Source organism: Lepisosteus oculatus, chromosome 27 (assembly GCF_040954835.1).
Source record: "Lepisosteus oculatus isolate fLepOcu1 chromosome 27, fLepOcu1.hap2, whole genome shotgun sequence".
Taxonomy (NCBI): Eukaryota; Metazoa; Chordata; class Actinopteri; order Semionotiformes; family Lepisosteidae; genus Lepisosteus; species Lepisosteus oculatus.
In genome coordinates this window covers 3922906-3938646 of record NC_090722.1, presented here as the reverse complement: position 1 = coordinate 3938646, position 15741 = coordinate 3922906, and the positions used below count along the sequence as shown (strand labels likewise).

The window sequence follows — 15741 nt, the reverse complement described above, 5'->3', positions numbered from 1 at the left end:
CAATGATATGCAGCAGACGGAGGGGCGTGGTGAGAATGGGTGGGGATAACATGGTGGGCGGGGTCAAACAATGGGAGGGGTTTAAAGGGGTGTGTAGAGGCAAGGGAGGTGCCTGTGACATCATGAGTCCAAGGACATCATCCACCTTACATAAGCACCATTATTGAAGCATCCTGCCTGAAGACCTGTTGTGAAACACACACATAGAAAAAAAACTGCAAAAAATGTCATTATTTCAAACATTTAATATGCCAGCAGCTAGTTCACCCTGGAAGTCCCAGCCAGCAGCCCACTGGAGCTCAGCAGGTGTGAGCCTGGTCAGTACCTGGATGGGAGACTCCTGGGAAAGCTGAGGCTGCTGCTGGAAGAGGTGTTAGTGTGACCAGTAGGGGGCGCTCACCCTGCGGTCTGTGTGGGTTCTAATCCCCCAGTGTAGTGATGGGGACAAAGGTGGAAAAACTGGCACCGTCCTTTGGATGAGATGGAAAACCAAAGTTCTGACTCATTCTGGTCCTTAAAAATCCCAGGGCATTTCTTGAGAAGAGTAGGGGTGTTAGCCTGGTGTCCTGACCAAATTCCCCCCTGGCCTTTACCATCATGGCCTCCTAATAACCCCCCTCTCTGAACTGGCTTCATCACTCTGCTCTCCTCCCCACTGAGAGCTGGTGTGTGGGGGGCGGACTGGCGCATCATCCAGGTGGGGCTGCGGACTGGTGGTGGTGGAGGGGGATCCCCATGACCTGTACAGCGCTTTGAGTGCACTATACAGAAAGGCGCGTTAAAAGAGTAAGGAAATGATTATTATTAAATAAGAAATTATTTCGGATGCCGGAGCAGCTCTCAGATCAGAACAGCCGTGTGAGTGATCAGAGCCCAGTGGCCTGTAACCGTAAACCCTGTTTGTCTCTCATTTAAACACTCAAACTCCACTAATTCCTCCACTAGATCGCACTGTGAGCTCCTCATTCTTCCCACTGGCAGAGTGCACAGGTCAGACTGAGCACTAAAGTGTTGGCGACCAGCTCTGGGCTTTTCAGCACGGAGGTTTAACACACGTATTTACGAACATTTAAAACTACTATTTAATTTTCACCAGTTGTAGAATGAAGACGGCTGACGATATTTTTTTCAAACAGAACAGATGTATTGCACACACTACATTAACAAGTGCATTGCTGCAGAATTATAGGAAATAATCATAAAGATTCTACCAGGTACAGTTAATAGGGTCTGCTACAATGGAACTAAATGACAAGGAATAAAACTTCATTTTGAAAGGGAAGCATGTGGCTGGAAAAATGATCATGGAAAATGCAGAACACCAGGGATGTTGTGCACCTGCAGCAGAAATGGAAGGAAAATCTGATGTGTTCGGAGGTGGATTAAATACCTCCGCCTGTGATCCAGGAAAGAAAGGGTTGAACAGGACAAGGAAAGACGAGGATATAAAGAACAGACTGTTATAGAAATATGGCAATGGAATGTGATTTGTACTGGAATCTACAGACTAGGATCGTTCCAACAGGGATTTAACTCCAGCTGAGCTCCTGGGCATTTCATTGGGCCCCCTGACTAAGCCCACGTTTTAATTAATCATCTTAAATGCAATTATGTTTTAATTAGTTTAAAACGTAGCTGGAAATGGTACCTTTCATAACAAGTTTGGATTTACTAAAAGGTGTCTCAACAAACACTGGAATGTCATCCTGATCCCAGAAATACAGTATCATCCATTCGTTCCACCTCTTTCTGGGTGCAATATACACTGCTGGGCGGAAGTCCAAGCCAACATCAAGTGATTATAAGCATCAACCACTTACTAGCGCATTTCTAATTGATTATAACAATTCCTATTTATACACCTTTCTTGGCTCAGAAGGAACCAGGCTTGGCATTTAGCAATGTCTAATTCCCTGTGATCAGTCTTTAAAAACAGGATCAAAGACCTTTGATCAAAAACCCAATCATGGCCAACTGTATAAGAGCAGCCGAAGCGAAACATAGCAGGTAATCAATCAGATTCGTCCTCATCATCACTAACATTTGTCCAACTCGACTGGCCTATAAAGCTCAGAGGTTACTTTTGTACTACAGAGCTCAGATCTGCGAGGATTGACTATTAACTCAAACCTAAATGGCTTTATTTCCTGCAGATTGCTAAAGAATTGTGTTTGTGTATAAAGATGGAAATAACAAAGTGAAAAGAGCAGAATAATGCAGAACATCTGAGATTTGGCAGATCTGTGTATGGTGATCTACATGCATTAAAGGGTTTTACGGTGTGATTTGCTTTGCTCACAGAAGTGTTAAGCGTGTTATCGATGCGATGATGATGTGATTGAGAGCTCAGCTGGAAGGATAAAAACCCGGGGAGACGGAGAGGCTCCTGGGTGGAGAAGCCCTTGTGGAGATCCACATCTCCGGCTGACGTCAGCGAGGCACGGAGGAGGATGGGAATGCTGGCGTTCGGGGCAGCGAGCGGCGAGCAGCCTCACAGCCAGATGTCCGAGCTGCAGTCACCTCCCGGGTAGCGGACCTCGTGGGCCAGAACCGGGCCGTCCGGCTCCCGGCCAAAGTCGACCAGGAAGTTCTCGTTCAGCGTGAGGCCGCCCTTGACCGTGTCCACGTCCACCTGCAGCATGACCGACCCCTCCCTGGACAAGGAAGACCGGGATCTCGACTGAGCTACAGATTACTGACGGAAGGGCAAAGGCTACAGGTCAGTCACTGCCATAGAGGGGGAGTGAGCACCACTGTGGTGGCGATAGGCACGCCAGGTATCTCTCGGGTTTTGGCGACGCGCCGGCTCCTGTGGCCTGCCGTGAGCGAGAGAGGCACGCCACTCCTCCGATCAGCGCAGACGCTCTCGGAGCTGGCGGCGCTGAAGAGGAGCACGTCTGCGGGCGTGCCCGCGCGACGCACGCTGCTCTCCCAAGACCCAGTCGGGCTCCGAGCACGCACAGCGCCACGCTGCGGACAGCGGACAACATGATCCATCTGCATGGGCAGAGTCTCGCACTGGCTGGATCTCCGGGGGGGGGGGGGTTTGGGCGAATCTTCCGTAACTCGCTTAGCCTAGGAGCCCTGTGACACCGGTACAGGTGTCAGGCCTCAGACAGCGCTAGAGAAGAGAAGGGGGGCGTGGCCAGGCGACAGCGCCCTGCGGACAGGGGGGCCTTACTTGACCATGCTGGGGTAGAACTGCTTGTCCCAGCCGCTGTACAGCGAGGTGGTCACGTACAGCCTCCTCCCGTCCAGGCTCAGCTGGATCATCTGCGGCCCGCCCTGGACCTGCTTGCCCTGCGCCGGAGCAAACACACAAGACAGCCGCCGTGAGGCTTCGAGGGACAGCAAGAAACAAAAACAGCGAGAGGAGGCCTTTCGACCCACCCAGCCCGCTGGGCAGCCAGTAGTGTACATCTCATCCCGCTGGTGCTTGAAAGAAACCTGGGTATCGGCTTCAACTACACTGCTGGCCAGCTTGTTCCACTCTCCCACCAGCCTTTGCGTAAAGAAAAGCGCTTCTCGTTAGTACAGCGCTTCCAGTTCTGCTCCAGGCGGCCCTAGTATCCTCCGGTTTTCAGATGCTCAACTGGGAGTTCATTAAGCTAAGCATTCTGATGAGTTAAGTCTTTTGAATTTTTTCATCCTTTCAATTGGCTCGTGAGTTGGTATCGGATCTAAAAATCTCGTCCACCCTAGAAATGCAAACAAAAAAGCCTAATTCGTTGTTACACGCTCCTGTGGGTGCTGTAGGCAGCCTTGAATGGTCAACAAGCAAATTTCTGTTCTGCAGAATACCTGCTCCCTCTGATGAAGCAGCTGAGCCCAGGCTCAGCTGCAAAGCTTGGCTGAAATGAAAGCTATCAAGCTTTTCAAGCATTTCATGGTACAGCAATTCAAACCGCAGTTCCTACCTTGACCACACGAGGGGGCGGCTGTTTTTCCAGCTCTTTGTCCTCCAGTACTCTAACAGGTCCATCACCCACGATGCTGCCCCCCAAAAACACCTGCGACACACACAGACATGGCACACACAGAGCCGGGCCAGGCGCCCAGGACTGCGCGAGCACGTCCTGTTCCCAATGAACTCCACTGACAGGGGTTGACAGGGTGGAGCTCTGTGGTCCAGACACATCACCACCCTGCCAGGATCTCTCATGTAGCTGATGGAGCCCTACCAGGGCTGAGTGGCCCTTAGATGATCAGGGGCCCTTGAGCTCAGGGCTGTCCAGTCCTGGTCCTGGAGTGTCAGTCAGTATGTCTGCAGGAGTGTCCAGTCCTGGTACTGGAGGGTCGGTCAGTGTGTCTGCAGGAGTGTCCAGTCCTGTTCCTGGAGAGCTGGTCAGTGTGTCTGCAGGACTGTCCAGTCCTGGTCCTGGAGGGTCGGTCAGTATGTCTGCAGGAGTGTCCAGTCCTGGTACTGGAGGGATGGTCAGTGTGTCTGCAGGACTGTCCAGTCCTATTCCTGGAGGGCTAGTCAGTGTGTCTGCAGGGGTGTACAGTCCTGTTCCTGGAGAGCTGGTCAGTGTGTCTGCAGGACTGTCCAGTCCTGGTCCTGGAGAGCTGGTCAGTGTGTTTGCAGGACTGTCCAGTCCTGGTCCTGGATGGCTAGTCAGTATGTCCAGTCCTGGTCCTGAAGGGTCGGTCATGTCCAGTCCTGGTCCTGGAGAGCTGGTCAGTGTGTCTGCAGGATCACCTCCCATCATAGAATGTGAGCTCAGTGGGATCATCCCTTCAGCAGCTGAGCCACAATTACAGAAAGAGGATTTTCACTTTGCAAAGCCCGGTGTGAGACACACTGAAACGTGGCTCTTCTGTAAAGGCTAAAACATGTTTTGGAAATACAGATATCGCCACAATATTAGGACCCACAACCCACTTCACCCTAATTAGTAGATTCAGTGGCAGGCAATGCAGGGCCGTCTTGAGGAACACAATACATCACAGAAAAAGCCTGATTTTTTCACACACCATCATCTTCAACTGAAAAACATTCATGCAAGAATTGGGGTGTCCAGTAGAAAGTATTGGTCACCAGTTCCTAAAGATTGGGGACCCCCTTAATTATTTAATTGAACCTGTTCAGTTCATAGCACACTGTTTCTTTAAGGGATGAATGATCCTCAGATTTCAGTGCCAAATAGATCTCAACTTGCTTAACGAATTGGTTGCTTAATTGATCACAAAGACGGTGTGTGTTCCAAGTCTTTAGAAATCTGTGATTCACTGGTGACCTGCCAGTCTGAGGCTCTCACTGTGCTGAGAGAGTGGGATGAGAACAGGCTTCCAGTACCTGAAAACCCTGGGTGCCGCAGGTCCGAGCCTTGCTCAGGCTGCTGCCTGTTACATCAAGCAGTGAAACCCAACAGAAAAGGCGAGATCTCTGATTGAAAGCTAAAAGGCCTGCAGGGGAAATTCAGAGGCGTTACCTGGCCCACGAGCCTGGGCTCCCTGGGGTTGGTGATGTCGTACTGGCGGATGTCCCCATGCAGCCAGTTACTGAAGTACAGGAAGCGGTCATCCAGGGAGATCAGGATGTCGGTGATGAGTCCTGGGTGGGACAGACACAGCCAATGATGCTCAGCCCCCTCAATCCACACAGCCCCCCCCCATAGTCAGGCCTGCACCCAGAACTGTACTCCACCACCTCGGCTGCCACCTTCCTCCAGGCCACCATGGGGACCATTCTGGGCCATTCAGGGCCATCTGAGCCTGCAGATCCACATTCCCTAGGCTCTCCCGAGAAGCCCATTATTTCCACATTCCTATTTGCTGGGGATCCTTGCACCTGTCTTTTCCCAGACATCCCTATCATTCGGGCTCACCTGGCATCTCTGGTAGAATCCATCCTTCCACCTTCTTATTGGGGACTTTGATGACCTTCTCTGCTGCCCAGTCTCCCTTCTGCAGAAATGGGACAGCACAGTCAGATTCCAAGGGTCAGGGGTCAAGTGCTAAGGATCACGCACTGGGTAGTTGCAGGCTTGCTCTCTGGAAGGTTGCCCAATTTTGATCCTACTGGGCACCACAATTGCCAGATTCACCCTCTTGCTAAAGATCACTTGAATCCTTGAAAGAAAATGTACAACCCAACAGAATGGGAAATCCAGGCTGTGAGCATCTTTACACAACATCATTCTCCAGACGCGGACTCTTGTCTGATGTGAGACTGAAAATCTTCCCCACTGACTGTATGAGGCCGAGCCGCTCCCAGCTGCAGAAAGGCGTTGTGAGTCTGTGGAGCCCGCATTAATCTAGTCCTAGTCTTGGGCATCAGGATCTTAGTCAAGTCGACTGAAACATCTACGAAGCGCAGGGAGTCGTCGCCACAAGCAGCGACCTCGCCCCCGTGGAGGAGGAAGAGGAAGGGCGCTCTCATCAGGATCAAGGGAGCGGGCACGCGGGGCTCCATACGAGCAGCTCCTTTCTCAAACGCGTCCCGCTGAGCACCTTCCTACCTCGTCCTCAGCCTGTCTGGCCACGCCCCCCCCCCCCCAGGACCTCCAGCCGATCGCCGATCAAGCGGATTGCAGCCGTGCCGGCCAGAGGGGGCTCCCGGCCCACCGGTTCTGCCGCCGCCGACCCCACGGACCTGCGTCTTGTAGAAGCGGAAGACGGCGGCGTGGAGGGCGCAGCCCACGAAGCCCTGCGGCGCGGCCGGGTCGTGCAGGAAGCGGACCTCCAGCGGGATGGCGCCCTCCTCCCCCAGGTCCAGGGACTGCACCCTCCTGTGCGTCGTCCAGTCCCACACGTTGAGCCGCCGCCCATAAAGCCCTGCGGGCAGGCAGAGCGCCACCGCGCGGTTAGGCAAGGGAACTGCGGATCACCACACCTCCTTCTGAAGCGCAGATGAGAAGTTAATGGAGAAATACTGGGACCCCTGAGCTTCCTCACGGCTGCACCCAGGCTGACTGGCACTCAGCAGCCACAGCGCCCCCTGTCTGCTGTTCGTTTTGACTACACACTAAGTGCCCTGTAGAGGCACAGATCAGCACCGCACCTGCCTTTGTGATGTCCAGTTACCCCTCTTTCCGGACTTGTACTGTAAGAGCTCCGTGTCTATTTACAGTATTTTCTTTGTGGAATTGTCAGTTGTGTTTATTCCACTGAGTGTATAAGCAAATATTACTGTCATCATCATCCCTAATAAGAGCAATGTGGCAGAGCTGATGTCAAGCGCAAGCAGCGCCCCCTGTCATCCGCTCAGAGCAGAGCATCACTAGCCCCACAGGTCTGGCCTGGGTCCAACACAGGACCACAACCGCCCAGCAGAGGTCGCTGTTATATAGACGATAAACAGGTATTGAATGAAAACAGAGCTAAATCCCACTACAGGTCTGTCTGTTCTATCACTTTCTGCAATTCATTTCTTTTAATGCTTAAGATATGGAGCGAGTGAGTGACACCATGTTCTTATTGTTCTTCTCTTATAAATAAAAAAGTAGATCACCTTATGATCTTAAAATAATAATGAATGAATCTTTACACTTATATAGCGCTTTCCTGGACACTCCCCTCAAAGCGCTTTACAGGTCATGGGGATCCCCTCCAGCACCACCAGTGTGCAGCCCCACCTGGATGATGCTCCAGTCCGCCCCCCACACACCAGCTCTCAGTGGGGAGGAGAGCAGAGTGATGAAGCCAGTTCAGAGAGGGGGGTTATTAGGAGGCCATGACTGGTAAAGGCCAGGGGAAACTTTTGGCCAAGACATCGGGGTAACACCCCTACTCTTTTCAAGAAACGCCCCGGGATTGATAATGACCACAGAGAGTCAGGACCTCAGTTTTACATCTCATCTGAAGGACAGCGCCTTTTTACAGTACAGTGTCCCCATCACTATACTGGGGCATTAGGACCCACACAGACCACAGGGTGAGCGCCCCCTGCTGGTCACACTAACACCTCTTCCAGCAGCAACCTTAGTTTTTCCCAGGCGTCTCCCATCTAGATACTGGCCAGACTCACAGCCTGCCAGCCCCCACTGCTTGGCTCACAGCTGGATAATGTCACACAGTCTGGACTACAGCCCCACCCTGCTCTCTAAAGCAGGGCATTCCCTGTCTGAGCCCATGGGAGCCGCTATGTGACAATGCTTATTTACGTGCTTGGAAGCACCTTCTCTCTCAGTCCCCTCCATTCAAGACCGAAGAGACTCAGTCCCTTCTGAATGTGACCCTTTCAGACACGCTCAGTGTGTGGCTGCCAGTCAGCGATGTGGACCACCTTTGATCTGACTCCTGAGAAGCCCTGGACTTTTCCCCCTGTCCCTGAGGGATCTGCCACCGCCCCCCATCGAGATCCCATCCTACCCGCTTTGACGTCTTCGGGGTTGAAGCCATTGGCCAGGGCCTTGGGGGCGCCCCACTCCGTGCTGATCAAGACGTTGTGCCGCGGCTGGTACCAAAAATCGTAGCCGAAGGGGGCGGCGTCTCCCGGCTGCTCCCAGTTCCCAATCACCTCGAAGGTCTCCCCGTCCAGCAGCACGAACCCTCCTGCAGCACAGAGAGGACACACAGAGCAAGGCAGCTGGTTGCAATGAGACTGCGAGAGGGAGGATCACCTCTCCCGCCTGCCCTGAGCAGCTCTGTTCCTGTGTGAGCATCTGAGTAAGGCCCTGCTTGGCCCACAAGGGCATATGAGCATCTGAATAAGGCCCTGCTTGGCACACAAGGGCATATGAGCGTCTGAATAAGGCCCTGCTTGGCACACAAGGGCTTATAAGCGTCTGAGTAAGGCCCTGCCTGGTCCTCAAGGGCATATGAGCATCTGAGTAAGGCCCTCCTTGGCGCACAAGGGCATATGAGCATCTGAGTAAGGCCCTGCTTGGCCCACAAGGGCATATGAGCATCTGAGTAAGGCCCTGCTTGGCCCACAAGGGCATATGAGCATCTGAATAAGGCCCTGCTTGGCACACAAGGGCATATGAGCATCTGAATAAGGCCCTGCTTGCCCAAGGGCATATGAGCGTCTGCGTAAGGCCCTCCTTGGCCCACAAGGGCATATGAGCGTCTGAGTAAGGCCCTGCTTGGCCCACAAAGGTACAGGAGTGTCTGAGTAAGGCCCTGCCTGGCCCTCAAGGGCATATGAGCGTCTGAGTAAGGCCCTCCTTGGCCCACAAGGGCATATAAGCGTCTGAGTAAGGCCCTGCTTGGCCCACAAGGCCAGCAATGCAGTGCCGGTGTGAGTCCTGCAGGCTCAACCTGGAGTGAACTCGAATTTGAACACCGGCGCAGCAGCCGCCCCAGAGAGCTCTCACCCTTGCCATTGCCCGAGGGGTCTCCCATGCAGCTGATCATGACCTGGCCGCTGCCCAGGCAGTGCGAGGTGTGGGGGTTCGCCAGGCCGCACCTCCAGTACAGGTCAGTGGGCTCCACTATCTGCGAGGGAGAGAACAGGGGGAGGTCTGAGCCCGGCCTGGCCCAAAGCGACGTCCTTTAAGAAGATCCAGGAACACAGGTACCTTGTGCAGCCGGGGAGCGCGGGCGTCGGTGCCCACGTCCACGACGTAGACGCGGGAGGAGATGAGCGCGGGCAGGATGAGCCGGTCGCGCCGCTTGGTGGCGTCGCCGTGGCAACTGCTGCAGGCATTCCAGCCCGAGTGGTGGAGCTCGTCCCGCAGGTTGGGCATGGGCAGGCGGTGGATCACCTGGGCCGGCAGGGGAGAGGGGGGGGGGGCGTGGTCAGGGGTGTGGTCATGGAGCATAATCAGGGGGCGTGGTCAGTGGCTTGGTGAGGGGTGTGGCCAGGTGCACAGTCCAGGGTGCGGTCAGGGTCACGGCCAGGGGGCGTAGTCAAGTCAAGAGTGCCGTCAGGGTCACAGCCAGAGGGCATGGCCATGAGCCACAGTCAGAGGCGAAGGCGAGCGGTGGTCCAGGGGCGTTCTCAGACGTGGTGGGTGCTACCTGACAGTAGGTGGCAGAAGAGGGGTCCACGTCCACAGTGGCCAGGTAATCCGGTTTCTGGATGTCAGTGTTGCGGTAGATGCAGGGCACATAGACAATCTCCTCTCTGGGGCCTGAGACAGAGAGACACGCAGGTCAGGGCTACTGCCCCCTTGTGGACGGGATCAGCATTGCAACTGAATATGCTGAAGAGCTCTGCCAACACAAGGCTTCACTTCTGCCATATTTCACAAGCCTTTGCTTTGACTTTCAAGAGCTGCTTTTGGCCAACACTGGTGCCGCACCAGTAAGGCTGTCCCATCAGAGAATGGAGCCTCAGAGAAAGGAAAATATGGTATACAGGTGTTGGATCTGCCTCACGGCACAACACTGACCCCTACAGGGAAACATTCAGAACTGCTGCAGTGGAACTTGAGTCTTTCAAGAGGCCACAGGCCAACCAGATCCCCTGTTTCTGTTTATAATGGCCAGAAAATAGGAGAGTTGATGACTCTAAGAAAACATTTTTGGGACGACATCCTGCATAAACCGGGACCCAGAATTTCCTGCTTGTTTTGCACTCGAGCGCTTGCCCCGATGCCCTGAGATAAGCTGCCTTCTTTTCAACGTCATCTGCTGGACACACAGAAACTCCCGCACCTGACCCCAGGGGCTTAAAGCGCGGGTCTGTGCTCGAGCCAGTGTAGACTGACCCGACTCCTAACTGGCCATTCCTGATGAGAGTCCCCTGCGTGATGAGAATTTTACATTGTCTTCGACACCGAGGGAGTCGGGCTGCCCTGAAGCCCCTAGGAAAAGGAATGACAATCCCAGACGCCAGCTGGTGTGCTGCGCAAATGTTATTTGAGTTGGGTCTTCTCCTCTTCAAAGTAATATAACACCCATGAAACAGCACTGCTGTGCTGAGACCACATCACCCAGAGCACACCACGCCTATATTTTATATAGGAAAACCTTTAACATAGGTGTGCTGCATGGCTATGAATTCACTTAATTACTAAATATCACACTCACAATACACCACTGGCACTCTGGACTATGAGCTGAAATCTCTACCTGCCACGACCTCTAGTGGCCACCCATGTAACCACACCCAGTGCTGTGTCATGTCCAGAGCCAATTCATCTAGCCCCCCCACCAGGCTTCACTGCAGGCAGGGTGTGGTCCATCCCTCCTCTAACTGCTTCTTCCAGTTCAGGGGTAGCTGGAGCCCATCCCAGCAAGCAGGGACACCAGTCCCTCCCAGGGCACACACAGACACACTCACATCAGCACCAGTTTTCCCAGAAGCCCATTATATATATATAATAACATTACTTTATTAACCCTTTACAATTTCTTGCATTAGGAATTATTTTTTCGCATACCCCAGCTTGCTCTCCATGAGACACACAGACAGGGAGAGAAGCTGGGGGTCAGAGTGCAGGGTCAGCCATTGTACAGCGCCCCTGGAGCAGTTGGGGTGAAGGGCCTTGCTCAGGGGCCCAACGGAGTAGGATTCCTCTGCCGGCTGCGGGATTTGAACCAGCAACCTTCCAGCCCCAGGCGCAGATCCTGAGCCACAGAGCCACCGCTCCGCCCCAATTAACCTCCCAGCATGTCTTCGGTCTGTGGGAGGAAACCCCACACGAACAAGGGGAGAACATGCAAACTCCACACAGACAGCACCCCAGGTCTGGGATTTGAACCCAGGGCCCCGGCGCTGTGGGGACCACTGTACCACCGTGCCCCCCCGGGTGATGTCCAATTCCAGCAATTTTCCAAGCACACAAGATATAAACCTGTACCGACCCGCACACCCTGGGCCCTGCGGGGGTGGGAAAGACGCAGAGACCTGATGCCCTCCTCTGGGCTGTACAGTGGGGACAGGGAGGCGGAAAGCAGATCTGCTCACCTCTCATGGCGTCCAAAGGAGTTTTGTATCCGGGCCCACAGCTTCCACACTTCGCTGCGGAAAACAAGGAAATCGGGAAGAGTCATAACTGCCAAGGCTGCTTCCCATCGAACTTGCAGGAATTCCCACAGCAGGAAAACAGCGCTGTCCCTCAATCCCTCTGTCTTAATCCTTAAGCTTCCCGACTTCGTTGGAACCTTAACTGAGCCATCAGGCTGCCTGGTCAGAAGCTGTGCAAGTGTTTTTTATTTTTCTATTCCAGATCCTCGGTCGGCCTCTGAGACTAATTGTTAAAGGGGAGCTACGAGGCTCTTTTTATATTCTGGAGTTAGGAAGAATCGGCGTTGATGGGTACATTTCAAACCACAATAAAAGTCAGATGTACACGGTAACTTGTAAAACCTCCAACTTACATCCCAAAATAAGACTAAATTTCCAGCACAAGGCAACAAAACGCCCAGTGAAGTGAAACAGCCCTATTGCTTTGTAAACAAGCAGGCTTGTGAAAACATCACTTCTAATCCAATAGAAACATTGCTCCTGACTTTGAGACGGTTTTGCCGGTAAATTGAACTCACTTGTTAACTCTGCCTGCAGATCACGGTGGAACATTTCTGCGGTGAAGTGTCTGCTGCACAACCTGTACTCATTCACTCGTGCATCACAGTGCATCAGTCAGTACAGTGACTAGTGAGCAGGAAGGGCCGCCTCACGTCACAATTCGTGGGAACTCGAATGTGAGTTTGCGACAACAAGGCGACTCACAGTACTTCCACAAAGTTCACGATTTCGTGCTTAATTCGGAATTTGTCAAATTCTTCTATGATGTCAATGAATTGATTCTGTTACCGAGATGTAATAACCTGTCTGAGAAATGGGCTTTAACAGCTAACCTGTTCAGGAACTGAAAATAAACAGATCCACTTCAACACAGAGAGACCAATTAAAGGTTCAAGTAGATTCCCGAGGATTCGGTGGGAGGGGACTGTGCAGCAGCAGGGTGGGGACCCCCTCTTGTTGATGACCAGAGTGGACTGCAATGACCTGGCAGTTCACCTGGGTCCACTGGGTAATCCAGGGGTCTCCCACTCCAGTCCAGGAACACCCCGATACCCTTGGGGTCACCTGTTAGTCAGCAATACAGGGATCACTGATCACTCAATGACTTGATTCAACAATCCAACAGCCAGCCAGACTTTCCAGCCTGTGGCTCTCCAGGATCACAGTGGGAGACCCCTGTATTAATACAAGCTCCGTTATGTCTGTCCAGGACTTGTCTCAGGATCTCAGTGGGGAGGAGAGCAGAGTGATGAAGAAGCCAGTTCAGAGATGGGGATTATTAGGAGGCCATGATGGGTAAAGACCAGGGGGAAATTTGGCCAGGACACCAGGGTAACACCCCTACTCTTTTCAAGAAATTCCCTGGGATTTTTAATGACCACGGAGAGTCAGGACCTCGGTCTTACGTTTCATACGAAGGACGGCGCCTTTTTACAGTATAGCGTCCCCGTCACTATACTGGGCATGAGGACCCACACAGACCACAGGGTGAGCGCCCCCTGCTGGCCCCACTCACACCTCTTCCAGCAGCAGCCTCAGCTTTCCCAGGAGTCTCCCCTCCAGGTACTGGCCAGGTTCACACCTGCATGTAAAACGTTTGTTCTCTTTTCCTTCCAGGTCAATGTCCCGACGCAGAAACGGGAAAGAAAATACGATCGGAGTGATTTTAAGGGCGGTATTGAGTAATCCTTGCGCGTTTTGATCTTGTTGAGTTTGACGATTTTGCTTTCCGAGCGCGGTCTTCGGAGTTCGCCTTCAACAGCTGCCACTTAAAACAGGAACGCTACCCACCGCAGAGACCTGTCGACGATAATGCTGGAACGTACAATTTGCAAGCCAATGTGTTGTACGTATTTGTACTAGATGAGAAGCGCCACACCGACACTTCCCAACTGCTCTTGAATTGCACACCTGTTGACAGCGAGTCTTTAAGGAATGCATCTCTTGTCCGGATTTCATTTTTAAATCTAAAATGATCTGTTAGAAAGTCAGTCGTAGCTGTAGCTGTCAGGAAAAGCAGGCTGTCTTCACACTCTCCTGAGGACTGGCCATCGCAGACAGGCGTTCAGGGAGGCGCTGAACACAGCAGCGAGCAGCAGAACGCAAGTACTCTACAAGCGGTAGCGGCTGAGGCAGGACGAGTGTAACGAAAGAGGCAGCGGTATGCAAGTAAGCTTCGAATTAAACAGTGCAATTGAGTTTCACACCTCTAAAAATATGTTTTCAAATGCGTAACTTTCCTAACTCTGCCGAGCTCAAACTCAAAGTCCGGTAACACTCGGGTCGGGTAAGACCTACAGTGTAATTGGAACAATAAAGCCCGAAAAGTTGGTTTACAAGATTCTATAGCCGTGTTTTATCCGCGCGGAAGACCACCACCTCACCTAAAAAAAAAAACATTTGCTCTCGCAAGTCGGAATAGAAGCAGCCCGCCTGGACGTGAGCTCACCCATGTCTGCAGGAGGAGGTCTCCGAGGTTCTGCGGTTCGGTTCAGTTCGGTTCTGCAGGTGTCGCTCCGGTCCGCTCTCTGGCTGGCGAAGGCACGACTCCCCTGCTGCCGCTCGGGTTTGCTGACAGGGTCTGGCGTGGGCGTGGGGGTGGGAGAGGGGGAGTGTCCTGGTCTTTGGCAGACATTGCGGTCTCGCCGGACACAATCTCCCAAGGAGAAATGAACTTGAAGCGGTGAGCCGACGGTCTACCCCCCCCGACGCCCGCGGTGAATTCAGCTCTGTGCCTTGACGTGTAACAACCCACGACTCATCGGATTCACGTCTTCAGTCAGCGCGGTGGATCGGGGTCGTTCACCCCTCCAGAAAATCAGGAAAATCACCTTTACCCTGCGGATTTCATATTCTTGTGCAATACAAAAGCACTTCACGACGCGAACGACAACACTGAAGTGCTCGTGTTGTTTAAAAGCAGTGACGGGGAAAGTTCCTTTTAAAAACCACAATCCGTCACTCTTACAATTCACTGCTTTGTAGGACTGCTGTCTAAAATGAACGAGACGCCGAGGGAAATAATAAAGATAATCGATTACAATGATCTATGTAGTCTGTTCAGTTCAATATGTAGAGTTATACACCCCATCACCTTTTAAAAGCCAGCTTCTTACAAACTTATCCAAAATAATCCATCGCTTAAGTACCTTGTAACTGTAGCGAATACTTATTTTTAAAGTAACTTTTTTTTTTTTTAATTTGCCTGCTACTCTGCAGGCAAGTTCTATAGCGCAACTCTGGTCTGTTTATGAGATGACCAAGGGGCAAAAGGACGATCGTGTAAAATTCCGAGGTTTCAGTTTTATGGTTTAGTTTATGACCGAAGACGTCATGTGCATTTTATACCTCTAAAGAAGCGCAGCCATCACAACTTTTACTGTAGTGTAAATATTACCCGGCTCGCGTAGAAGTAAAACAATAAACGAACAGTGATAGTTTTCACAGGGTTATGGTGAAAACACGGATACAAGAGTGTATGTTTTTTTCCCCAGCTGAAATTAAAACCACTGACTGAGCCAGTGACTATATGGAGCTTTTTTTAATGGTTTTCAGCTCTGAAGCTGGTGGAGACGGTTTGAACTTCGCAAACACGTTTAGAAAGCGAGAACAGCTGAATGTCAGGGGATTGGAGTCCGGAATAAAGGAGACTTGCTGGCAGCCCCTAATCCTCACTGCTGGAGAAAACAACAGCCGGGAAGGCTTGGGATATTGACACTGTCTCTTTGGGAAGAGGCCAACTGCACTGACTTAGCGTTTTCTTCGGCCCAAACCGCCCTTATCACACACAGGAGGTCATCCAGGGGTGACTGTAGCACTGAAGGGTTATTGAAAAAAAACGTCTGGACCTCCGCCATGATTTCTCTTGAGGGATTGCGATA

At 52.3% G+C, this 15741-nt stretch overlaps 1 protein-coding gene across 1 annotated transcript; it reads right to left on the bottom strand.

Annotated features, from left to right (window-relative positions):
• Window positions 1-1064: 1064 nt before the first annotated feature.
• On the bottom strand, window positions 1065-15078 carry selenbp1 (selenium binding protein 1). Its single transcript, XM_069184848.1, has 12 exons — window positions 14310-15078; window positions 11801-11854; window positions 9907-10019; window positions 9465-9650; window positions 9261-9381; window positions 8314-8496; window positions 6596-6777; window positions 5829-5907; window positions 5433-5554; window positions 3918-4010; window positions 3182-3300; window positions 1065-2654 (listed from the first exon to the last, which is right to left on the bottom strand). The coding sequence occupies exons 1-12, from the start codon at window positions 14311-14313 to the stop codon at window positions 2492-2494; spliced, it is 1419 nt and encodes a 472-aa protein (XP_069040949.1). The 5' UTR covers window positions 14314-15078; the 3' UTR covers window positions 1065-2491.
• Window positions 15079-15741: the final 663 nt, after the last annotated feature.

What these genes read in the sequence shown, in the direction of transcription:
- selenbp1 (XM_069184848.1), bottom strand. An exon ending in CCCCGAAGACGTCAAAGCGG is followed by an intron (nt 6,778 to 8,313) that starts GTAGGATGGGAT and finishes GCCTGCCCGCAG; the next exon opens with GGCTTTATGGGCGGCGGCTC. An exon ending in TCCGCTTCTACAAGACGCAG is followed by an intron (nt 5,908 to 6,595) that starts GTCCGTGGGGTC and finishes CCATTTCTGCAG; the next exon opens with AAGGGAGACTGGGCAGCAGA.